Source organism: Mirounga leonina, unplaced genomic scaffold (genome assembly GCF_011800145.1).
Source record: "Mirounga leonina isolate KUSES-001 unplaced genomic scaffold, KU_Mleo_1.0 Mir_125, whole genome shotgun sequence".
NCBI classification, from domain to species: Eukaryota; Metazoa; Chordata; class Mammalia; order Carnivora; family Phocidae; genus Mirounga; species Mirounga leonina.
The window spans coordinates 13,631,621-13,656,396 of NW_023270305.1; the positions used below are offsets into that span (position 1 = coordinate 13,631,621).

At 47.1% G+C, this 24,776-nt stretch overlaps 1 protein-coding gene across 1 annotated transcript; it reads right to left on the reverse strand.

Moving 5' to 3' along the window:
• Positions 1 to 3,940: 3,940 nt before the first annotated feature.
• On the reverse strand, positions 3,941 to 11,884 carry ADGRF3 (adhesion G protein-coupled receptor F3). The gene is given in 12 exon segments (XM_035000525.1): positions 3,941 to 4,090; positions 4,177 to 4,218; positions 4,689 to 4,783; positions 4,786 to 6,076; positions 7,205 to 7,384; positions 7,789 to 7,987; positions 8,161 to 8,302; positions 9,016 to 9,225; positions 9,779 to 10,024; positions 10,518 to 10,691; positions 11,162 to 11,302; positions 11,812 to 11,884. Coding segments are annotated over 12 exon segments (2,943 nt in total).
• Positions 11,885 to 24,776: the final 12,892 nt, after the last annotated feature.

Consider the following 24,776-nt stretch of genomic DNA (forward strand, 5'->3'; position numbering starts at 1 on the left):
TCATGACCTGAGCCGAAGGCAGACGCTTAACGACTGAGCCACCCAGGCGCCCCAGAATCACTTTTTTCTAACAAAAATACATGCTCATTGTAAAAAAATAATTCAAATAATATTTATAGAGTAAGAAAAAATGAAAAATCCAGTAGAGATACCCATTGTTAATATTTTGGTGTCTCTCCTTCTCAATGCACACATATCTGTATGGACACAAATGGACCCAATTTTGGTATGGACCAGAATTGGCTAGTATAATGCTGTTCTGGAACCCTTTTGTCTTACTTAGCTATATCAGTAGGTTTAGCTATACATCATCATTTTTTTTAGATTTTATTTATTTACTTGAGAGAGAGCAAGTGTGAGAGAGAGAGCACAAGCAGAGGAGCGGGGAGGGAGAAACAGACTCCCCGCTGAGCAGGGAGCCCGACATGGGGCTCGATCCCAGGATGCCGGGACCATGACCTGAGCCAAAGGCAGACACTTAACCAACTGAGCCACCCAGGCGCCCCGATACATCATCATTTGTAATGACCATATAGCATTCCTTTGGTAGATATGTCCTGATTTGTTTTACCAAGTGCCTCTTTTTTAAGGATATAAACACCTAGAATATACATCTTTTGTACATTTGTCTGCTCACTTGTCTACTTAATATTTTTTTTTTTTTAGATTTTATTTTATTTGAGAGAGAAAGAGCTCACACACGGGGGGGGGGGGGGGGCAGGGGCAGAGGGAAAGGGAGAGAATCTCAAGCAGACTCCACACTGAGCGCGGAGCCCAACGCAGACCTCAATCATGACCTGAGCCAAAACCAAGAGTCGGACGCTCAACCGATTGAGCCACCCAGGGAACCCTCTACTTACTTCTTTAAGTCGTCTTTTTAGAAAGGGAATTGCTGCTAAGCCTCACTTTCTTATATTTACCTCCAGAACCTTCTTTTCAGTCCTTTTTTATGTGAGGGTCAAATGAACAAAGGCTTCATGTCATTTCATTGATCAATTCTAAAGTGTGTTTTTAGCCGCAGAGCATGCGGTATGTGCCATCATTTGAGAAAGAGAATGAAGACATAGATTTCTACAGAAGCATGCTCAGAAAGTCTCTGCTGCTTTTAAAGTGAATGTGTATTAGTTGAAATATTAAAAAATAATTTTATAATTAAAAAAATGAAGACTGTAAATATTAATGAAGTGCAAGGGCGATTGAGACAGGACTCTGTTGCCAGGGAAACTCGCAGGCAGAGGCCTGGCTGTTTCAGTGGCTCCCTGCCTCCCGCCTCCTTTAGGGCCTGAGACAGGTCTGAGGCATAGAAATGTTGCAAACGCCCTGCTGAGTTGGTATCTTCTCTTTGAAAAAAATGAATTCATTTAGAGAAATATTTGCACTGGTTTATATACAATGAAAATATTCACACAGATCCATGTTTGTAAGAAAAACGTTTTCAACAGCATATCCATTTGCATTTCAACAGAAAATGTTCCCTTTGCATTTTATAAAAATAGCCATGAATTTTTTAACAAACAAAGACTCATTCATGAGGATTCTTTTCATTTCTCCAGTTGAAAAATTTTCAGAACCCTGTCATCATCTTGTGGATTCCTTGAGTTAATTCAGCTAGATGTCCTTGTTTCCTCTCAAGACTTTTCTTAAATATTTCTTCTCCATATCTAGCCTTATCTTGAGCCTGTCACTTTTTAAAAATATAATTAAAAAAATATTTTATTATTTTGGAGAGAGGGAGAGCGTGTGCATGCCAGGGGTGGGAAGGAGCAGAGGGGGAGGGAGAAGGAGGGGGAAAGATTCTCAGGCAGACTCCATGCTGAGTGGAGCCTGGCACTGGGGATCCCATGACACCAAGACCATGACCCGAGCGGAAAACCGAGGCTCAACCGACTGAACCACCCAGGCACCCTGAGCCCGTGACTTTTAAATGCCAGTGTTTGTCATCTTGTCACTTTAATCCTTGGCAGTCTGTGGTAACTTCTTCTGTACTTTAAAGTTGTTAATGCAGGGGCACCTGGGTGGCTCAGTTGTTAAGCGTCTGCCTTCGGCTCAGGTCATGATCCCAGCGTCCTGGGATCGAGCCCCGCGTTGGGCTCCTTGCTCAGCGGGAAGCCTGCTTCTCCCTCTCCCACTCCCCCTGCTTGTGTTCCCTCTCTCGCTATGTCTCTCTCTGTCAAATAAATAAGTAAATAAATAAAATCTTAAAAAAAAAATAAAGTTGTTAATGCATTCTTACAAAGGTGCTCAGATCAGTGACTTGGTGTATACATGCATACGTCTATGAAACTTACATTTATATTGATATTGTTGTGAAAGTTAAAGAAAGGGACCTATTAGCTTCACCTTTTCCTAAACTTTGAAAAGAACCAAAATCTGCCCTTCACCTTTAATGTTTGGAAGATCAGAGTTCCTGTTATTAAGCCATCCTTTTTCTTGCTAGCCATAGAGAAGAAATAATCAGAAAGGAAATCATTGAATAAAGATAAAACAATTTTTATCAAATATATCTGTAACATGAACTATTGATTAGTCAAAAACTGGTTGAGACTTGCAAAATGATTAATCGCAATCATTTTGAGCTTTAATATCTGTTGATTATGTTTACAGCAGAGGCAGGCTTATTCCTTAGGTAGTTTTGACTAGTTTTTCATGCTATTTTTGCTTGAATAGTTTAGTGGGGACAGGTGACCTGCAAGAGAAAGGAACGTGACTAGTGGAAACATTAGCCTGTCTTTGCCAATGGCTGAGCTCTGGGAGGGCAGAAGGGCTCAGAGCATTGGGCCAGGACCCATCCTCGTGGATTCAGGCACATTCCCTTGACTCCCTTGGAGGAGGAGCAACATGAGCTCGTGTGGTTCACTCAAAGCTTCTGCCTTCCCCATAAAAGGGCTCGCCCTGCAACTCTGGGCTGGTGAAGGAGAACTTGCAAGGCTGCCCTCCCCTCTGGATACCAAGCCCACCAATGGCAATTCTTTCCAAGCAAAGGTTTTTCAGGATAATTAAATATTTGACAGTGCAAAAAAGGAATTTCCTGAGTGAACTGAATCAAGGGTTGGTGGTAGTAAAATTCCCTCCAGCTTTCTGTGAAAGCAATAGAAGATGCTATGCCATCTACTCTCTGAGGCCTCCACCTTCCCCATCCCATCCAGAAATGTCTATGCTGGAAAAGTCTGTTTTCCAGCCCTTGGGCTGGGACAGTTACAAGAAGAGCCTTCTGCGCCAGGAAGCCCTTTGCTACGCTCGGCTTCATTCTGTGCCATTCACACTGCTCCCAGGAAGGCTTGTTTCCCACCTGGCATCTTCACTTCTTCCTTTGCTGTGTTCTGGGATGTAGGTTTCTTTCTTTCTTTCTTTCTTTTTTTTAAAGATTTTTATTTATTTATTTGAGAGAGAATGAGATAGGGAGCATGAGAGGGGGGAGGGTCAGAGGGAGAAGCAGACTCCCTGCCGAGCAGGGAGCCCGATGCGGGACTCGATCCAGGGACTCCAGGATCATGACCTGAGCTGAAGGCAGTCACTTAACCAACTGAGCCACCCAGGCACCCGGGATGTAGGTTTCATAAGTAGCCTAGGAAGGGACAGAAAGGCCCAGTTGCAGGGTGATTATTATTATTATCATCAACTCTCCTTTGATGAGGTTGTACCCATCTTCACGTTCTCACCTGCCCTCCTGCCGGGGCCACAGTAATCCTAGGAACTCTGCTCTCGGCTACGCTGACTCCCATGCTTACCGATCCTACCTATTCCCTTCATATAGTAACTGGAGGCAGACTTTCAAATGGAGAAACCAGGGACAAAGAGAGTCCCCAGGAGCCCAGGTTGGAATCAGGAGCCCAGGAACCTGACTCTCGACTGCTCTGACGGGGCTCTTTTCTCCATTGTTGGGGAGTTTGAACCTGAAACATGCTCATTCTAAAAGACAATCCCAACCTCCTCTCGGCTCCTAGCTGTGCCTCTTAGGAAGGCTTGGAACAGCTGCTTCTAACCTGCTCTCAGCGCGAGAACTGAGGATTCGAAGCCAGCAACTCACTAGGGCGATGGTGGAGTTGGAGGGTTGGGTGCGGCAGAAGCGTTTGAGTAAAGCCTCTCGTATCTGCAGGAGACGTAACGCCCTGGTTATGCCAGCCCAAGTCCTGGCCTGGGCACCGCAAGTCAGACGGGTTAGGTGGGCAGACTCACCTTCTTGTCTGTGAGGCAACCAAACAGTAAGATGAAGACACCCTAAAAGAGAGATATGGGGATAAGTTAGTCAAGGAGGAAGGAATCAACCAAAGTCAACTCTTTTCCCTCTCCTTTTCCTTTAGCCTCTGTCTTCCTGTCTAATTCATGTCCCGAGGCTTCCCATCTAGAGTTTTCTGCATATTCGCATCATTTGGTGCATAGAATCAGTTTCAGGTACTTCTCTCACTGCTTTGGTTACAAAGGATAGATCTCAAAGTTTTGAGTACTGACAATTCCCTGACTTCTCTGGCAAAACCAGATACTATTTTACGGATAAGAAAACCAAAGCTCACGGAGGTTTGTCCAAAGTTCTCCAGCTAGTCAGCGGAGGAAATGGGATCCAAACCTAAGTCTTCTAAAATTCCTGAGACTATTTCTTCTGCCTCACCATGATACCTCCTTGAGAAGGGACTGGCAGTCACTTAGACCATCTAAAAGGGCAAAAACACAGCCACCACACTGTCACCCACCTGGGTGGTGTTGAGAATCGTGAAGATGTAGTGAGGAACTATGGAGACTTCCTCCAGCAGGGTGGCCAGGCCCAGCCCCCAGGTGAGGCTGAAGACGGGGTGAGAACGAGCAGGGCTTTGGTCACCCTCAGAAGGGCATGGCGCTTCTCCACCTGGGGCCCCTCTGACAGCGAAGGTCTCAGGAGCTTCAGCACAGCCATGGCTAGTACCAGCCCGTTCATGCCCACAATAGCCAGCACTGGCCCGACGAAGGTGTAGCGTGCCCCTCCCTTCCCATTCAACCAGCATGCCCCCTCCCCCAGGTATTGCCCTTGGGGTAGGTAGAGGCCCAGGGCAGCACCTGCAAACCCCATTGGGCACATATAGCCAAGGACCACCATCAGGGAGAATACTCGGCACTTGGACAGCTGACTGAAGACGAAGAGCAGCTGGTGGGCCAACATCAGGGCCTGAGCCAGCATCCAGAAAAAGGTGGCCAAGTAGAGGAAGTGACAGAGGAAGGCAGCAGCCAGGCAGAGTGGGCTTTGGCGTCCCGGAGGAAGCAGTGGGGCTCCCAGGAAGCAGGTGTCCGCAGCCAAAAGGCAGAGCACCACGTTGAGCAGGACCATGTGGCATAAGTAGGCAACTTTGTTCTGTACCACGGCTCTCCACACCAGCCTGTACATGCCCAGGCACACAAGCGGTGCCAGGATGGAGGCCCCCAAGCCCACCTGACTCAGCAGCCCCAGGGTGGGGTTTTCTGGAAGAGTATTTCGGGACATGAGGATGGAGAAGGCAGTGAGGTGCCGACAGATACACTGAGCGGTGGGGCTGGCGTGAGCGGTTTGCACTTGGCACCCTTCATCTGACCAACCCCCCTTGCCCTGGAAGAGATCATGGTCCCAGAAGACACAGTGGGGAGTGCTAGCTGTGTCCCCGAAGTCCATGATGACCTCTCCCTGGTTGAAGGCCTGGCCACCTGCCCTGATGGAGATGGAGAGGACCAGCCCAGGAGTGGCATAGAAGGAGTCCCCCAGCCCTTGGCCATAGTTTGAGGGCAGAAGATGGTCCAGTTTCCGCAGTAGCATGCTAGTAACACTGATGTTTGTTCCATTATGGCCCAGTGGGGCCAGTGAGCGCCTAGGAATGCATGCCCCCCAATGCAATGGGGCCTGAGTGGAGAAGGAGGCTCTGTAGTCAGCAGGAAACGCAGGTCCAAGGAGCTGGGTCTGTAGCTGCACGTTACGTAAGCTGAAGGAGAAGGGGTGATCCTGTGGGCACAGGCTGCGTGCCAGGGTCTCCACAGCCAGCAGGAAATCTGAGCCCGCTGAGGGCTTCTGGGCCTGGGCTGGGGCCCACAGAGAGCCGGTGTCCATGTCTAGGACCTTGTCTGTGGTTTTCAGGAGAGCCTGTGACGCCCAACAGAGAGATCCCAAAAGAGAGATGAGCCCTGGCCGCTAGAGCCCATAGCACTGGGCCAGGGGCACAGGGAACTCTAGGCCCCAAAGCCACCTTTCCTAGTCCAGCAGAAGACCCATGGGTGGAGAGAAAGGGGGAGAGGAAGACAGACCTGTGAAGGAAGAGTTTCGTTCTTTCTTTTTTTTTTTTTTTAAGATTTTATTTATTTATTTGAGACAGAGAGAATGAGAGACAGAGAGCATGAGAGGGAGAAGCAGACTCCCCGCCGAGCAGAGAGCCTGATGCGGGACTCGATCCCGGGACTCCGGGATCATGACCTGAGCCGAAGGCAGTTGCTTAACCAACTGAGCCACCCCGGCGCCCCAGGAAGAGTTTCTATATGGGAAGAATGGGGAGCTGTTCAGCTCACCACTGGGGTGACTTCAAGTATGTGGTCTCCTGGTGCAACCCAGCCTCGCCATCTGACAGTCTTTCTCTCCCCTCCATCCCTCGGGCCACCCAGGCCCTAAGGGGCCCCTTTCCAATTCCTTGACCCCTACAGGTCTGTAAAGCTAAGAATGGTACCCAGTGGTAGAGGGCATGATGTTCTGAAGTAGAAGGCCACATGCACGTCCATCCACCCACATGTGATATACATTCCCAGATAGGAAGTGTGTTGTGTCGTTGCCCCTGATTATTCTTTTGGATGCCTCTTATTGGTCACCAACTGTTGCCCATATTGAGAGCCGGTTTAGGTGAGTCCAGCCAAGCCAAGAGTGGGTGAGTATCTCCATGTAGGTATCGTGTGTGTGTGTTTCAGGGGGTGGCGTGGGGGGGGGGGCTTCACATCATATGCACGCATCTGCATGTGCATGAATGCCTCTGAACTCACGTCTTCACACCCCTTCCTGCCTTTCCTGACCTCCCATGTGTTATCAGCATCAGACCTTCTCCACATTTCATGGCCTTGAGACTGGTGTCCAAGAGGAGGGACGGACCAGGGAAGCAGACACTCAGACTCTAGAAAGGTCTGCTGGCTGACAGCCCATGATGATGTCAGGGGGACAGAAGTGCCCAGAGGTAAAGAGCTTCAGGCCCCTACTACCCAGCTGGCCCCTGCCATGGCTCAGAGAGCTCACCTCCAGGGCCCTGCGGGTAAGCTGTATTCTAGCATCCACCACCACCTTGGCCAGGAATGATATGGTGCCCAGCCTTGCCAATAAGTCAGAGGGCGAGCTCACCGCCATCACGTGCTCCGACAGCTGTGCCAGGATCTGTGGCACCTTCCCAGCAGGCCAGCCCTGGCCTGCCCGTAGCAGCTGAGACACAAGAGAGCAGGAATTGGGGAGTGGCGTGGGCAAGTCCTCACGAGGGAGGGGCCATTCCTCCTCCATCCAGCTCTTTCCTCCCCATCCCCGCACCAGTCCCAAAGGGACAGGAAGCAAAGATCCAGTGAGCCACATGGAAGGAACTGACACCCATGTTAATGGAACAGACATTTGGTGGGATTAAGTTTGGAGAATAGCATGCTCCCCACAATGAGAATGCTGGGCACTCTCTGGCCCCCGCCTCACTCCCTGGCTCTGCTGGGCTCCAGTTCAGAGAAGGTGAGTGACCTTCAGGCCGGGCCTCAGAGGGAAAGGCTTCTAAAGCTAGGTCCCGAGTGAGAAAGGGGTAGGTCATGGAGGGTGAGGCCTGTGGGCAGCAGGGCCTGAAGCTTTACCCGGGCTCTGTGATGCAAGGCCAGGAGCTCTGGGTCTGAGCAGCTGCTGTGAACGGGCTCCCACGTCCCAGCAGGCCCACAGGTCCGCTTCACTGTGCCCGTCCTGTTCACCGGACATGGGGGCTGTGCCACGTGGCCAGCCTTGGTGACTTTCCAGGCAACAGCTGAGGAGTCCTCAGGGCAGGCGGTGTCTCCATCTGAAGAATGATATCAGGGAGGCTCGGCAACCACAGTCCAGCCCCAGCCTTTCTGGGGCAGAAACCTGTTCAGGCTCTGGAGACGGGCTGTGCGGCCCAGTGCAGGGAAACGTCAAGGAGCACGCAGGGCAAGCAGTAAGAGGTCAACCGGCTGGACCCCAAGTCCCACGTATCCTGGATGACAGTGACAGAGATGGGGACCCTGAGAGGGGTCAGTCCTGGGCTCTGCAGCTCACAAGTGTACGTGGCGTCAGCCACAGGGCAGTTGTGAACGGCCAGCACAAAGCGCCGGGAGCCTGGCTTGTTGACTAAGGAGGCTGAAGATAACACGAGAGAGGGAACAGTTACTGGGCCTGGAATAGACCTAGAACCCAGCAGGCCCAGAGATGTCCTTTCAGTCTTTCTAGCAACTTCAGAAGCGGATGACGCAGTGCGGAAGAACTGAGCGGTACGAGAGCATCAAACTATGAAGGCAGAGCTTGGATTTTGGGGAGGGACACCTGGGGGTCTCTAACTAGCCCCAGGACTTGAAGCCGGGTTCCTCATTTGTGGAATGGGGACTATCACCAAACGAGCTTCACAGAGTATATTGCAAGAGTTCATTAAGATTGTGTGAAAACATTCTGCAAACATATCTACATTCAGGGCGCCTGGGTGGCTCAGTTGGTTAAGCGATTGCCTTCGGCTCAGGTCATGATCCTGGAGTCCCTGGATCGAGTCCCGCGTTGGGCTCCCTGCTCGGCAGGGAGTCTGCTTCTCCCTCTGACCCTCCTCCCTCTCATGCTCTCTGTCTCTCATTCTCTCTGTCTCAAATAAATAAATAAAATCTTTAAAAAAAAAAAACATATCTACATTCATGTGGTTTTTGCTGTATCAATACAATTAGGATTGCTTGTGGGGTAAAAACAGGGTTGGACTTGGACCCAGAACTCCCAGGTTGAACTGCAGCCTCTGCTTCCTGCGAGCTGGAGAGCCAGCGGCCTGGAGACCAGCTGCCGCCTGTCCCCCGGCCCCGACAGCCCCTCCGTACCTTTGCTGCCCTCCCTGGGACTCCAGGAAGCTGCGTAGGCCAGGTGCGTGCTGGGGATGCAGCAGGTCAGCTGGAAGCCAGGGCAGGTGGCACAGGGAATGGAGAGCTGGTCTGGAAGCCGAGCCACATCGGTTGCCTGCAGGGGCACCTTCACCACCTGGGACAGCTCCCATCTGAATCCCTGAGCCTCAAAGCAGCACCTGTACTCACCTGCAGATACACACCTGCTGCACCTCCCAGCTCCTCCGGCCCCCACCCGTGCCACAGAAGCTCTGCTGCCTCTAAAGCCACACCTGAGGTCTGCCTTCCCGGCCCGGCCTCTCCTTAAGCCCAGCAACAAAGATCCCCGCCCCCGAAAGGATTTCTAGGAGGAAGAGGCCTGGAGAAGAGGCTCCTGACATTTTCTTTAATAGCCTGGAGCCATGGATTCCAAGTGAACCTCTTTCCTGCGAGGGGATGCCCTTCCCGAACCACCTGATGGCCACTGCAACATCTTGAAGTAAACACAATGTCTGTTCGCTGCCGAAATTGACACCCCACCTTCAGCATTCTCCTGTTAAAATTGTTCACATTAGTGGGCTCCTTAGCCTTTGTTTCCCCAGAATGAATAAATGGAAAGATGCAAAAGGAAAGGAAGGGGAGAGAAAAGCAGGAAGGAGAAGAGAGGGAGGAGGAGGAAGGTGAGGGAAGCAGGGGAAGAGAAGGACAAAGAGAAGGGCAAGGCAGAGGAGAAGAGAGATGAAAGGAAGGGCAGGCTGGCTACCTGCCCATCTATGGGAGGCGTTGAGGATGCTGAGGACAGCCTGGCCCGGGCTAGAGGCCAGGGACACATGTGTCCCTGGCTGCAGGAGGATGGGTGTGGGACTGCCCGCGTGCCGCAGGAACCAGTTCAGGTTGGTGGTCTCACGGCTCTTGACAAGGGTCAGGTTCAGAGTGGCGCCAGGTGTCCGCACCGAGGAGGTCAGGCTCAGCCGTCCGGGGACTGCAGGGAGGCAGAAGGCAGGCACCCCTTGGAGCAGGAATTGTGGCCTCTGCGGTGAAGCCGACTCCTTCCCCATCTTCGGAAGCCCGTTCCTCGTCACTCCCTCCCCACTGCCCGCAGTACTGCTTTGTTTTGTTTTGTCCCTGGACGAGAGTGGCTGCTGCGGTCCAGATGAGGACCCTTCATTGGGAACCAATCGGGGAAGTCTTGTGGCCCACGATTTCCCCTCCCCTAGGGGACCTGGGGCTGCTGGAGCCCCTTCCTGGCCCTCTAGGGTCAACAGCTGTCACTCTAGCCCTTTCTCTCCTTGTCCATGTGTCTCAGGAGCCCTGTTGTTCATTAGTCTCACTACTCAGTCCCAAGCTTGAGGCTGTGACCCGCCAGGATAACCGGCGATTCTCCCACCCAGCGGAGCTCCTGGGCTTGGGCCAGCTGGCCGAAATACAGGGGTTAGAGAGGAGAAAACACAGGCTTTCTTTCCCAGGGGCCCACTCGTTTCCAAGTTCCCAAATCTCCTCACCAGGTGGCAGCAACTGGCAGGAGCCGGCTTCAGCGGCGCCGAGGACCAGACAGCCACAGGGCCTGCGGCTGTGGGCGGGCTCGCAGGGAGGGTGCCGGGAGCAGACGCTGGTGTTCCACTGGTACCCAGACAGGCAAGCACAATAGGTCTGCCCATCGCTGTGGAGGTTACACTCTGCGGCAGAGGGCGGGGACAAGACGTGCGCAGGCCATATGAGAGAGCCAGTCCTCCGACGCCTGAGCCACTCTAGGGCTGGGACCATCCCAAAGTCACAACAGCCTCAGCCATCCGGGACCGCCTCCTCACTCAGGGTTCAAAGCAGCAGAGGTCCTGCTGGGCAAAGTCATCAGGGGTGGGGTCGGGGGTCAGAGAACTCCCAGCCCACCACCGGCTGCCTCTTGGGCCTCTGCCAAAGTTTAGAAGATGGGGACATGGAACAGGAAGGGAAGGGTCTGTCTAGTGGGGAGGTGAGGAAGGAGCTGGGCCATGGAGACCCTCCAGGAAACGGGAGGGGTCGGCAGCGGTCTAAGCGAGCTGGCTGTGGGAGACCTGGGAAGCCTGTGCCCCCTTCTCTCTGAGCTCCCCATCCCCCACAAGTGGTGGAAGGCCCACTGAGAGGCAGGGCTCCATAGAATCCGCCCTACCTGTTGTGAGGCTGAGGCCAGTGAGAGTTCTTGGGAAAGAGGAAGCCGAGGCAAGGGGGTGAGTCAGGGTCCTGGAGAGTGCCAGTGGCCAGGTCTGATTTGGCAAGTCCAGCTGTACAAAGACCGAGGCCAGGACTGATTCTACAGGAGCAGAGGGGGCAGCTGTAGAGGAGAGGTGGCAAGGCCATGGGCTGGTCCCCTTCTGCCTCCCACACCTGGCTGGTCACTGGACCCCGGGCAGATCCCACTTCCCATAGCCCAGCTAGGAGCTGACAAGACTGGAGAGGGCCATAACCCCTCACTAGCTACGTTGCATTCACATACAGCTCCATGTCACCATCCCCTCATTTTATAGATGAGGCTCTCCAAGATGAATGATTTTCTCCAGGCCTCACAGCTAGAGAACTGGCCTCTGGACCTGAGTGTCCACTGTGGCCAGCCATGGATCCAGTCTTCCGTGGGTCCTCTTCAGCCTCATTCCCTGCTCCCTGTCTTCCCCCCTTGCCCTCCCACCCCTCCCTCCTTCCTCCTCCTGTCCACTCCATCCACTCACCACCTTCTCCACTCCTCTGGTCCAATTGCTGCCCCAATTCCCCTCCAGCCTGACTCTGTGCCTGGAACAGAGGAGAGACCTCTGAGAGGATGCTGACCCCAGGTTTCTTCCAGGGACACCTTCTTCCCCAGGGGGCTCGGGCTAGCCCGAGTAATTTGGCGTGACTCCATCTCTTTGAAGCTCTTCTTTTTGCCTAGCCAGAATCAAGCAGGCACATCAGGAGAGGAAAGCAGGCTTCTGGTAGGAGGCGCCAGGGATGCAACCCCAAGGACTCTGCCAAGGCCTGCAAATCCCACCTGAACCCAGGAACCAGGCACACCCTGGAGAGTCAACATGCTTTGCTTAATTCCTTCCTGAATTTACCTGTCCCTGGGCCTCTAGGCTAATTGAAATGGCTGTGTCTGGAACACCAGCTGGGAGGGCCGGGCAGAGCTGGCTGGGGCCCAGAGGCTTGGGGAATTCTGTTCTCTCCGTAGAAACTGTCACAAGGGCGAGCATAAGGCAGCATCTTCCCTTAGTCTCTGGTTCCTGTAAATTATTTCCTCACCAACTGCCCCCTCTCTCAAAATTGTATGTGAATGTGGGTACTATCTAAAAACAGATACAGATATAGATATGGATACGGATACACACAGCGATACAGATGTCTTCTTGGGAGAAAACAGAGATCAAAAAGTGCTAATCTTGACTTTGCTGTCTTTCTTCAGATTCTCTCCTGTCCTCTATGCTGGAAAATTTTTCTTTTCTTTCCATTTTTAAATTATAAGCTTGACTGGGAGAACCTTTATCCAAAATGTAGCTGGCATCACTGGAGTTCACAGTGACTCGAAGAAACAAAAGCTATCCCACACCCTGGAAAATAAGACTGACCTCTCAGAGATTTTATAACAAACTGGCCTCTCTTTTTTACAGTACTTCCTCTCCCTCCAGCCCTTACGCCTCCACCTGCCCCTTCATCCACACCTTGCTGCCTCTCACGCTGATAGGCCCCTATGTCAGCTCTGTAGACCTTCCCCGGGTACTTGCCCCAGGCTTACTCACAGGTTGAGACGCTTGAGCAACTGGTGACCTCACCAGGGGGAGAGTCATGACCAGGAGCCCCACGGAGGCAGCTGAACAGACCATGGCTCAGCGAAGCAGTCCTCCAGCTGCTGCATGATGCAAATGTCCTCAGAGAAGAGTTGGCAAGGCTCAGCACAGCTGGGATGGGAGGGAAGAGGGGACGGGAGCCAGCCGAATTTACAGAGGAAGAGCTACAGTCTGTGACCGAGTCACATGGGCACCCAGGTCCCAGTGAGGCCACCTGGAACCCATGTGCCCCAGTGACAGTGGTCTGCGCAGGTTCCCCCTGGGTTCTAAACCAAGAACTCGGTGCACAGGAGAGGGCTTGGGGGTCCTAGGTCACAACCAGCAATATGCCAATAAGCCAGGGACCTGGGAAATCTGGATTGTCCTGAAACTTCTGCGAAGCTGGATCATTGATCTCAGAGCCAAGGTAGAAAGGACAAACATTAGGGCTGATTTCTAGCCTAAAATAATTTCCAGAGTCTTAAATTTAACTAAGGACCCAGAAAAATGCTGGGATAAATTACTAAGTAACTTCACAAAATAGTTTTGAAGGGAGGATGGTTTTTCCAAACAAGACACAAAACCCAGAAAGCCAGAAAGAAAATAAATTAGGCTGTCTAAAAAGTTTTAAATTGGGGATGAAAAGCACATAGGGTAAAAAGGCAAAAGACAACATGTTTGTAGCACGATGATTGAATAAGGGGCCAACCTTAACACAAGAGTTTTTTTATCTTACATTAGGAAGATGGAAAATGGGCAAAAAATAGAAAAAGTCAGTTTACTGAAAAAGAATTATCAACAGTTTGATAAACATATAAAAAAATCCACTTCGAAAAAAGAAAATAAAACTGAAAAAAAGAAAAAACAGACAAAAATAAGAAAACAAAAAAAGAAAAAATTAAAAAAATGAAATAAGAAAATAACTGTCACCTACTAAATATCAAAAGACATTGATTATATTCAGTGTTGACAAAAGTGTAGTGATACATGTATACAAAAATGTGTGTATAAGGATGTTCAAGGCAGAGTTGTTTGTGACAGCAAACGAGTTAAACAACCAAAATGTCCATTCAAAAGGGACATTTCCGGGTGCCTGGGTGGCTCAGTCGGTTAAGCGACTGCCTTCAGCTCAGGTCATGATCCCAGGGTCCTGGGATCGAATCCCACATCGGGCTCCTTGATCCGCGGGAAGCCTGCTTCTCCCTCTCCCACTCCCCCTGCTTGTGTTCCCTCTCTCTCTCGCTGTGTCTCTCTCTGTCAAATAAATAAAATCTTAAAAAAAAAAAAAAAGGGACATTTCCAAACAACTGAACATTGTTGTGGAAAAAAAGTGAGGTAACTCTATTTTGGGGTGAGTCCCAATATATATGGTGAAGTGTAGAGTGTATATTATGCTGCCTTTTACCTAAAAAAGGGAATCTATATTCAATATCTGTGCTTTTTATACCTAGGATATTTCTGGAAAAACACATCAAGAACGTTGGCAACTGTTGCATCTGGGGAAGGGGGTTAAGGGTGCAGATGCATCTGTTTGATATATATTTTTTCTAAACATAGGCATGTACTTTCCTAAGTAAGAAAAGAGTGGATTTAAACATGCACACGCGCAGGCGCATAAGCACTCACATGCGCACACAATACCTATGGTAAAATCTAGGCGCAATACATTTCTACTTCCACCACCTCTTCAGCTGTCCCCTTGCTAGGACGGCCGCCGAGGCGCAGCTGACACACAGGAATGACATGCATGGGAACAAAGACTTTGTTAATCGATTTGAGGGTGTTATGCACAAACAATGAATCATGGAACACTTCATCTAGAACTAATGATGTAATGTATGGGGATTAACATAAGAATAAAAAAAATAATCGATTTGAGAATGGTGAAGAGTCAGGTTTGAGAACGTGAAGGGGGTTGCCATCAGCATTATGGGAACTGCCCACTGCGGCCGCAGATGGTCTCAGAGGGTCCAGGGGGATATGGGCCACCACCAGCATCTGCCACAGTCACCAGCGTGCATCGGTCCAAGCCTAAGGTTGTCCTGGATGGTGCTCGACAGGGTCTGCCAAGGAGCAAGGACGACAGAAGAGAGAGGTGGAACTGTTTCTGTAATTTGAGAGAAGTTTCAAACATTTTTGCCTGTACAAAAAAAAACACTGAGAAAAGATCGGAAGGAAATGCTACAGGCTCTAGGAAGTGTCCGTTGACTTTACCTCAGGATTCCTCAGGGCTTCACACCGTGCACCAGGGGCCTTAAGTGATATTTGTTCTAAATGAGTCAATGGAAAAATGACACACACCAAGGGGCGCCTGGGTGGCTCAGTTGGTTAAGCATCTGATGCTTGATCTCAGCTCAGCTCTTGATCTCAGGGTTGTGAGTTTGGGCCAGCGTGGGGCTCCACGACCAGTGCGGAGCCTACTTAAAAAAAGAAAAAAGAAGCACATCAAGACATTAACAGTGGTTGTAACTAAATGGTAGGTTTTGGCATGTTTTTCTATGTTCTGTTTTTCAATTTTATATTCCATAATGGAAAAAAAGTCCTAACAAAAATACCAGATCTTGGTGTGCCCAGGGGGCTCAGTCGCTTAAGTGACCTATTCTTTTTTTTTTTTTTAAAGATTTTATTTATTTATTCATGAGAGACAGAGAGAGAGAGGCAGAGGGAGAAGCAGGCTCCCAAGGAGCAGGGAGCCCAATGTGGGACTCGATCCCAGGACCCTGGGATCATGACCTGAGCCGAAGGCAGACGCTTAACCATCTGAGCCACCCAGGCGCCCTTAAGTGACCTATTCTTGATTTCATCTTAGTTGTAATCTGGGGAGGGGGGAGGTCCCAGCTCAGTGGGGAGTCTGCTTGAGATTCTCTCTCTCCCTCTCCCTCTGTCCCTTCCCACGCCCCTGTTTGCGTGCACGCACTCTCTCTCTCTCTTAAATGGATAAATAGATCTTTAAAAAAATGATCTTATAGTCTCAACTCCTTCCTTGTAGATCAACAAGGTTCAGAGTCGGTCAGGTTTGCCCAGGTGTCCCAGGTTGCCAGGAAGCACCTGGAGGCTGAATCAGGTCTCTGGCTTAGGGTGGGGTTCAGGCAAACAGGTACTTAATTGCTGCCACCTACCTACTCCCAAGTGGAAGGTCAACCGTAAGGCTATTGGCCTCTGTCCTACATACCTAACAGTATTTGGAAACGAGTAAGTTTCTACCGCTTCTGGCCGTTTCTCTGGGCTCCTAGATTGCACCCTGGGCAAAAGAAATTTCCTTTTCATTCCTTTGTGCTTTGAGCCCTCCAGGCCATTCAGCAGGGTCTTTGATAACAAAGGTTTGTAATCTGGGCTTCTCTTATCTGTATCCAAACAGGTTATTTTAGGAGGTTTTACCTCCGTTACTATGTAAACTACTAATAGATTACTAAAGAATAAATGTAGCTTAGACCTTTATCCCATATGAATCCTAACTGCTTTTCTCTTTCCACCTGACATGGCACGACATTATTGGAAATATTAAATGATAGGTTGTTAGATTGGGAAGGGACCTTAACTGAGATATTGAAGCAGCCAGGCTGAGTCCGAGGATCCAGAGGGGGGGTCCCACAGGCCCAGCCAAGAGGCTCCTCGGCTTTGCACAGGATCGAAGTCAAACGAGAGCGAGAAGGACATGAAAACAGAGTTCACTGAATAGCGTGAGTGACAGAGAATAGCAGACCTAGTGTCCGGGAGACTCGGAAAGGAAAGGAGAGTTAGTCTTGTTGCTGGGTGTTAGGGGTTTACATTGGAAAGGGGTCCTGGATATGTGTTCCTTCAGGAATCCAGGGTAGGGTCTGACCAAAGGGGAGTGACTGGTGAAATATAGGTGTTATTCCATAAACTGTTGAAGGTAGGGAGCATTGATGTCAGCATCAGCTGAGGTTTGTTTGAAGCTAACGTCCTAGAACATGTTTCGGATCCGGCTCTTCTTAGCTATTGTCACGTGTTTGGGGGCCAAGGATGAAACTCGGAGAATGGTTAACTCTCTTGCTTTCCCCTTGGAGTGGGAATGTAGCTTCTCTGGTTTTTACTCAGATGCCAGGTGAAATACAGAATGTGAGTAAATAGGTCCTAGCAGGAAAATAGCAGAATTGGAGCCTTTTCAGTTTCCCTACCTCAATATTTACTCCATCTACTCCAGCTCTCTCACTTTATAGAAAAGGAAAAGGAGCCAGGATATCACACAGCTAGTGGATGGCAGAACCAAAGTTTAAAGCCAGGTCTTCTGACTTTGAATCTAAGGAATTTAGACAAAGGGAATTAAGATTGATCAATTTAAATATCAAATCAGGGGCACCTGGGTGGCTCAGTCGTTAAGCGTCTGCCTTCGGCTCAGGTCATGATCCCAGGGTCCTGGGATCGAGCCCCGCATCGGGCTCCCTGCTCAGGGGGAAGCCTGCTTCTCCCTCCCCCACTCCCCCTGCTTGTGTTCCCTCTCTCGCTGTGTCTCTCTCTGTCAAATAAATAAATAAAATCTTTAAAAATATATATATAGGATCATAGGAACTTCTAGCCACAAAAATGCATTAAAAATAGTATGAGATAGCATTTGGTCCCACAAAGAAGACAGTTCTTCAAAAAGGCTTCTTTTCCTAAGGAGGAGAGGAAACGAATACAATATAAAAACAGGAGGGAGTATGGAGAGTATGTGCGTAAGAATCAAGCAGTTCTTTCAAAGTCAGCTCATGAATACCTTACTTACCTAGATGTCCTTAATTCAGCAAATGTGACCATTGGGAACAAAGCTGTTATCTACAAGGAAAAATATGAACTGTCTTATACAAATCACAAAAGGCTGCAAGATGGTAATATAACTGAACGAAAGAAGAACAGTTCTTTTTTCTATGAGCAAACAACTATGTGTTAAGGTTTGAAAAAGGGCAACTAATGCAGAAGCAGACACAGGAATCAGACAGCTGGGCATCAAGAACAGCTTCCTTACTGGAAGAGCTGACTGAGAGAAGATGGTTTGGGTCTCAGCCAGATGCACTTCCCAATCCATCCTCTCTCAACTGAATTTACCTAGCTAGTCCCTGACATAGCCAGGCATCTCCGGGTCTCCCTTGTGGGGACGGGGTTGCTCAGAATGAGTCTGGAGGACTGGCCATTCCCAAAGAGGGAGCACCCAGAGCTTATTCTGCATGTCTTACCAAGCAGTGAAATCACTTTTTACTTGGGGAAGAGGAAGAGGGAACAAAGACTATATATCCTTCTGGGGAGGAGAAGTTCCCTCCCCTTGGTGGAAACATGAGAAGAAAAGAGGAACGTTCCATGCCAACGCCATGCAAGATTATAACAAGATTTATTTCAATATTCTAGTGAAAGAGAAAACTGGAAAACTTCATTTAACTAATGACAAAATATACAAATGAGTAGATTTGATAAAATCGGTAAACCTAGACAATCTGTTTCAACACCTTGCTACAAGCCTTAGGGGAATGTGTGCCAAGAGCAAAAAATAGTAGGTACTTGTTCTGGAAGCCTGTTGTTAACCGCATTCATTCCACTTTCTGACTCACTTCCTAGAATTACCCTCCACCCATCATCCCAGGTTTACCATGGAAGCAGTCACTTTATACAGTCGTGCTATGGCTCCCCGACTACAGTCAGTGAGGACACATCTAATGCCACGTTGGAACATTTCTCTCTTCTGAGATATTCTGAGAGCCGGGACCTAGTGAGGGCCTGAGCTTGGACCCGCAACAAGTAAATCTCAGCAGCTATTGGTTTTCGGTCTTGTGGACTGGGGAAATGGTCCGCACTCAAAGGAAGAGGGAGGCTAACGTGTGGACAGAAACAGAAAGAACAAGAAGAGAGTCCATTGTTTCAACTTTAGTTTGTTCTTTTTTTTTTTTAAAGATTTTATTTATTTATTTGAGAGAGACAATGAGATAGAGCATGAGAGGGGATAGGGTCAGAGGGAGAAGCAGACTCCCCGCCGAGCAGGGAGCCTGATGCGGGACTCGATCCCAGGACTCCAGGATCATGACCTGAGCCGAAGGCAGTCGCTTAACCAACTGAGCCACCCAGGCGCCCCAACTTTAGTTTGTTCTTGATGCTCCTTTGCACTCCTGATCTTGAGTTCCATCAGGGACCCCAACTTCTTTTAGGGGACCCCTTCTTGCTTGAGCTAGTTAGAGCATCTAGAGAAATGTGTATGGACACATGCTCAGAAAAGCCAAGGAAGCTGTGATGGCGGAAAAGTGGTTATCATATTAAGTTACAGGATTAAAGAACCTTGTGATTCAAGATGGTCACTTCATCTTTCCAGAGACCTCGCTTTTCACATCATTACAATGAAGGAGTTGAATTACCCTTGAACAGCATGGGTTTGAATTGCGTGGGTCCACTTACGTGCAACCTTTTTCAATAAATACAGTACAGTGCTATAAATGCATTTTCTCTTCTTTATGATTTTCTTTCTTGTTTTTTTGGAGTAGTTGACACATGATGTTATGTTAGTTTCAGATGTACAACAGAGTGGTTCAACAGCTCTATACCTTACGCCATGCTCACTGCAAGTATAGCGACCATCTGGCACCATACAACGCTAGCTAGTACAAAACCATTGACTATTCCCTATGCTGTACCTTTTATTCCTGTGACCTATTCATTCCGTACCTGGAAGCCTGAACCTTCCACTCTCCTTCACCTTTTGTGCCCATCCCCCTCCACTCTCTTCCTTATGATTTTCTTAACATTTTGTTTTCTCTAAGTTACTTTATTGTAAGAATGCAATATATAATATATAGAACACACAAAATATATATTACCTTCTTATGTTATCAGTAAGGCTTCCGGCCAACAGTAAGCCATTAGTGGTTAAGTTTTTAGGGAGTCAAAAAGTATACACAGATTTCTGAGTGTGCTGGGCTTAGCACCCCTAACTCTCAAATTGTTCAAGGATCAACTGTACTTTAAAATTTTGTTCCATTTTCTTCTGGCCCTCATGGTTTCTAATGCAAAATCCATAGTTATTGTTCCCTTGTAAGTAATGTATCATTTCTATGGCTGCTTTCAGGTTTTTTTCCTTTGTCTTGAAACTTATGACGTGGCTGGGCTGGGTTTTTTTTTTTTTTTTTAAGGCTTATCCTGTTTTGGATTCACTGAACTTTTTGCATATGTAGCTTTAGGTAGCCCAATCAAATTTGAGCATTTCAGCCATTATTTCTTCAAATATTTTTTCTGCACCACATTCTTTCTCCTCTCTTTCTTGGACTCTAATGACAGATATTAGACTTTCTTTCCCCCTGTATTATTTCTTTCATAGACCCCTGTAGCTTTGTTCAGTTTTTCAATTTTTTTTTTCTCTCTGTTGTAACAGATGTGATTAAGTTAAGGATCTTGAGATAGGAAGATTATCCTGGGTGGGCCCAGTGTAATCACAAGCATCATTATAAAAGGAACACAGGACTGTGAGGGACAAAAAAGAAAATCTGTAACAGAAGCAGAGGTGGGCGTGATGTGCTTTGAAGCTGGAGAAAGGGACCGTGAGCCAAAGAATGAAGGCAGCCTCTAAGAAGCCGGAAGAGGCAAGGAAATGGATTCTTCTCTGGAGCCTCCAAAAAAAATGCAGTCCTGCTGACATCTTGATTTTAACCTTGTTAAGATTCACTTTAGTTGTCTGATCCTCATGACTGTAAGATATGACACTTGCTTTGTTTCAGAGCACTATATTTGTAGTAATTTGTTATAGAAGCAATATGAAACAAATAGAATCCATGCAGCAATTTAAAAATTTTTTGATTGCTGTTACTACCATTTGGATCTTTCTATTTTCTGTTTCTTCACTGAGACTTCATCTTCTCATTCATTTCAAGAATATTCATACTTATGACACTTTTATAATAATTGCTTTAATATCTTTTTTTTGATAATTCCAATATCTGTGTCATTTCAGCATTGCTGTCTGTTGATTGTTTTCTTCCCATGTGAGTTGAGATTTCCTATTTTTTTATATGCCAAGTAATTTTGGATTGTATCTGGACATTTGATATTATGTTGTTTAAATCCTATGGAAAATGTTGATATTTTTGTGTTAGTAGGGATTGATCCAGTTTGGTTCAGGTCATGAGATTTGACCAACCTACTGTGCATTGTATTTTTAACATCAGTTCCCTTTCCAAATGCCTTTGCAGTGCTATTCAGATCTGCTGCATATATGCCCCCCCAGTGGCCAGTACGGGCCCTGGTGATGGTCTGTCTCACTGTAGTTCTAAGTGTATGATATGCTATTTAGGGTCGGAGTCAGGCATGCACAACTGGGAGATGATGCCAGGAGTTCCTCAAACTCAATGGGGTCTTCCTGAACTCTTTCTCTCTCAAGTTATTCAAATTACTCTAGAATAATACTTTGTCAAGTTAGCAGGCATATAGCACACTTATACATCTCTCTATTGCATGTGTTTTAAACACATTTTTAAGTGTATTACAGAAGGCTTATGACACAGATTCCCTTAAATAACACACTCCTCTCAAAGTAGCATGCACATAGCTCTTATAACCATCTTTATTACTTTTTTTTTTTTTTAGAGGGCGGTAGGGGCAGAGGGAGAGAGAGAATCTTAAGCAGGTTCCATGTTTAGTGTGGAGCCCCATGTGGGGCTCAATCTCACAACCCTGAGATCGTGACCTGAGACAAAATCAAGAGTCAGATGCTTAACCGACTGAGCCACCCAGGCGCCCCTTTATTACATTTGTTTTAAAAAAAATTCTCTAAATGAATTACAGAATGGCAATCACATCCATTCCTTTAAAACATTGTTTTCTTTGTAGCAGATGGATGGCACTCTTTTTTTTTTTTTTTTTAAGATTTTATTTATTTATTTGACAGAGACACAGCGAAAGAGGGAACACAAGCAGAGGGGAGTGATTACACAGAGCAGGGAGCCCGATGTGGGGCTCGATCCCAGGACCCTGGGATCATGACCTGAGCCGAAGGCAGACGCTTAACGACTGAGCCACCCAGGTGCCCCAGATGGATGGCACTCTTATAGTCACCATTATTATATGTGTTTCTAAATCCTTCTCTAAATGCATTATAGAAGAGCTAAGTATTCTTTTTTTTAAAAAACATTTTATTTATTTATTTGACAGAGAGAGACACAACGAAAGAGGGAACACAAGCAGGGGGAGTGGGAGAGGGAGAAGCAGGCTTCCCACTGAGCAAGGAGCCCGACGCGGGGCTCGATCCCAGGACCCTGGGATCATGACCTGAGCCGAAGGCAGACGCTTAACGACTGAGTCCCCCAGGCGCCCTGAAGAGCTAAGTATTCTTAGAATACTTCAAAACATCTTTTATGGGGGCACCTGGGTGGCTCAGTCAGTTAAGCATCTGCCTTTGGCTCAGGTCATGATTCCAGAGACCTGGGTTCGAGCCCCATGTCGGGCTCCCTGCTCAGCAGGGAGTCTGCTTCTCTCTCTCCCTCTGCCACTCCCCCTTGCTTGTGCTCTCTCTGTTAAATAAATACAATCTTTAAAATAAAACATCCTTTACAGCATAAAATCCAACGTCCTCAAGTCTAACTGATGTAATGAGATGGGTAGAGGCCATTTGATGGGTCACAATTGCCAATAGGAAGTGAATTGATCACACAATACTCAGGTCAAATAAAAATGAAGGTGAGTCTCCAATATGGGGCAGAGTTAGTTTGAACCTTTATCTCACACCTAAAGAATAAATCCCACCAAATAGGAGTTTGCATTCAATTACAATTCCACAGTGTTAGGGCAACAATAGTATAGTTATATTAAAAATATAAAGGCAAGAAAAGAAACAATTTATTTAAAAAAGCATCTTTGATTTTAGTTTACTAGAGCATTGCAGGCTTGTTAAAATACTTAAAGACAATGTGTAATTTAGAAACTGAAAGTACTCATGGCTCTTTTTCTGGTCATGAAATGAACTGAACTGTATACTTTGCTTTTGAGTTATTTACTTTAAAAGTATTATGTTTCCTGTTCTTGTTTTTAAAAATGAAATGACCACAACTTTCATGTTGCTCTCTCACACAAAAACAAATAAGTTGTTTTTTACTTAATGTAGTTCTCAGATTGTTTTTTCTTGAGACTGTGAATTTTAAACAAATTTTAGAAAGGAAATTTATTAAAGAATGGCCCAAGAAGTGGAAATAACCTACCATACACAAATAGTAGAATGAATAAACAAATTATAATTTTACAACGTACCACCATACTCTATTTTTTGTTTTTTTAAAAGATTATTTGAGAGAGAGAGAGAGTGAACATGCGCGCACAAGCACGAGGAAGGGGGAGGGGGAGAGGGAGAAGGAGAAGCAGACTCCCTGCTGAGCAGGGAGCCCAATTCGGACTCCATCCCAGGGACCCTGGGATCATGACCTGAGCCAAAGGCAGATGCTTAACTGACTGAGCCACCCAGGCACCCCACCATACTTTAAAACCAAGCAGAAATTAAAATGAATGAACTAGATCTATATGTATGGATGTGGATCAACCTCAATACAATGTTAAGTCTAAATAATGTTGTAAATGGTTAGGAACAGTGGGATACCATTAAGTACACACACATACGCACACGTATACCCAAAATAATGCCGTATTGAATCTGGATGTGAACATATGTAATGAAAGTATAAAATATGAATAGGAATGATAACCTCAAGATAGTGGTTACCTCTGGGGATAAAAGGGAAAGAGATAGTAAAGATCTGGAGCTTCAGCTGAAACAAAAAGAAACAAAAGTCCTGAAACATGCGCGGCAAAAGATTAACATCTGCTAATTCGTGGTGCTGCACAGATGACAAGTATATTATTTTCTAGATGTTATAGTTAAAATGGATGATGATGATGATGATGATGATGATGAAGAGGGAGATGAGGAAACCTTCCTGTTTAGTGTGGAGCTCCACATGGGGCTCCACACTAAACATGGAACCTAATATTTGGGGGTGCCTGGGTGGCTGAGTTGGTTAAGTGTCTGACTCTTGATCTCAGCTCAGGTCTTGATCTCAGGGTCTTGATCTAGGGGTCATGAGTTCAGGCTCCTGACTGGGCTCCATGCTGGGCTCCTTAAAAAAAAAAAGATTATTTGATTCATCCTTCTGCTTTTTCTGCTAAAAGATAAGTTTTTTTTTTTATGGTGTAGCAATTTTTAAAGGAGACTTTTTTTTAATAAAGATTTTATTTATTTATTTGAGAGAGAGAGAGTGAGAGAGAGAGCGCAAGAGGGGGTAGGGTTAGAAGGAGAAGCAGACTCCCTGCCGAGCAGGGAGCCCGATGTGGGACTCGATCCCGGGACTCCGGGATCATGACCTGAGCCGAAGGCAGTCGCTTAACCAACTGAGCCACCCAGGCGCCCTAAAGGAGACTTTTAATTTTGGAATAGTTATACATTTACAGAGAAATTGCAAAGATAGTAGAGAGAGTTTTCATATATTCACACCCTATTATAAACATTAGTATGGTAAATCTGCCACAATTAATGAACTAATCTTTGTACATTATTTTAAACTGAAGTCTGTACTTTATTCAGATTCCTCAGTTTTTAAAAATCTAATGTCTTTTTTCTATTTTGGGATCTCATCCAGAAATCACAATACCTTGAGCCATCATGTTTCCTTAGGCTCCTATAGACTGTCTGGTATTTTGTAGGATGTCCCTCGATTGAGGTTTCTACTGGTATCCATATTTTACCATTCTGAGCAAAGTGTAGAACTCTTACCTTCTTTTGTATCTCATTTCCCTCCCCCTTTTATAATATAGTTGTTTTAAATATTTCTTCTGCATACATTTAAAACCACACCAGTGTTATATTTTTTTAAAACCGGCAAATATAATTTAGAAAACTCAGACAAACGCCCATTGTATTTACCCATATTTTTGCTTGCCATGTCCTTTCTTTTTTCTTGATGATTCAAGGCTCTGTCTTTTATCATTTTCCTTTTGTTTAGAGAACTTCTTTTGGCCATTCTTTTTTTTCTTTCTTTTTAA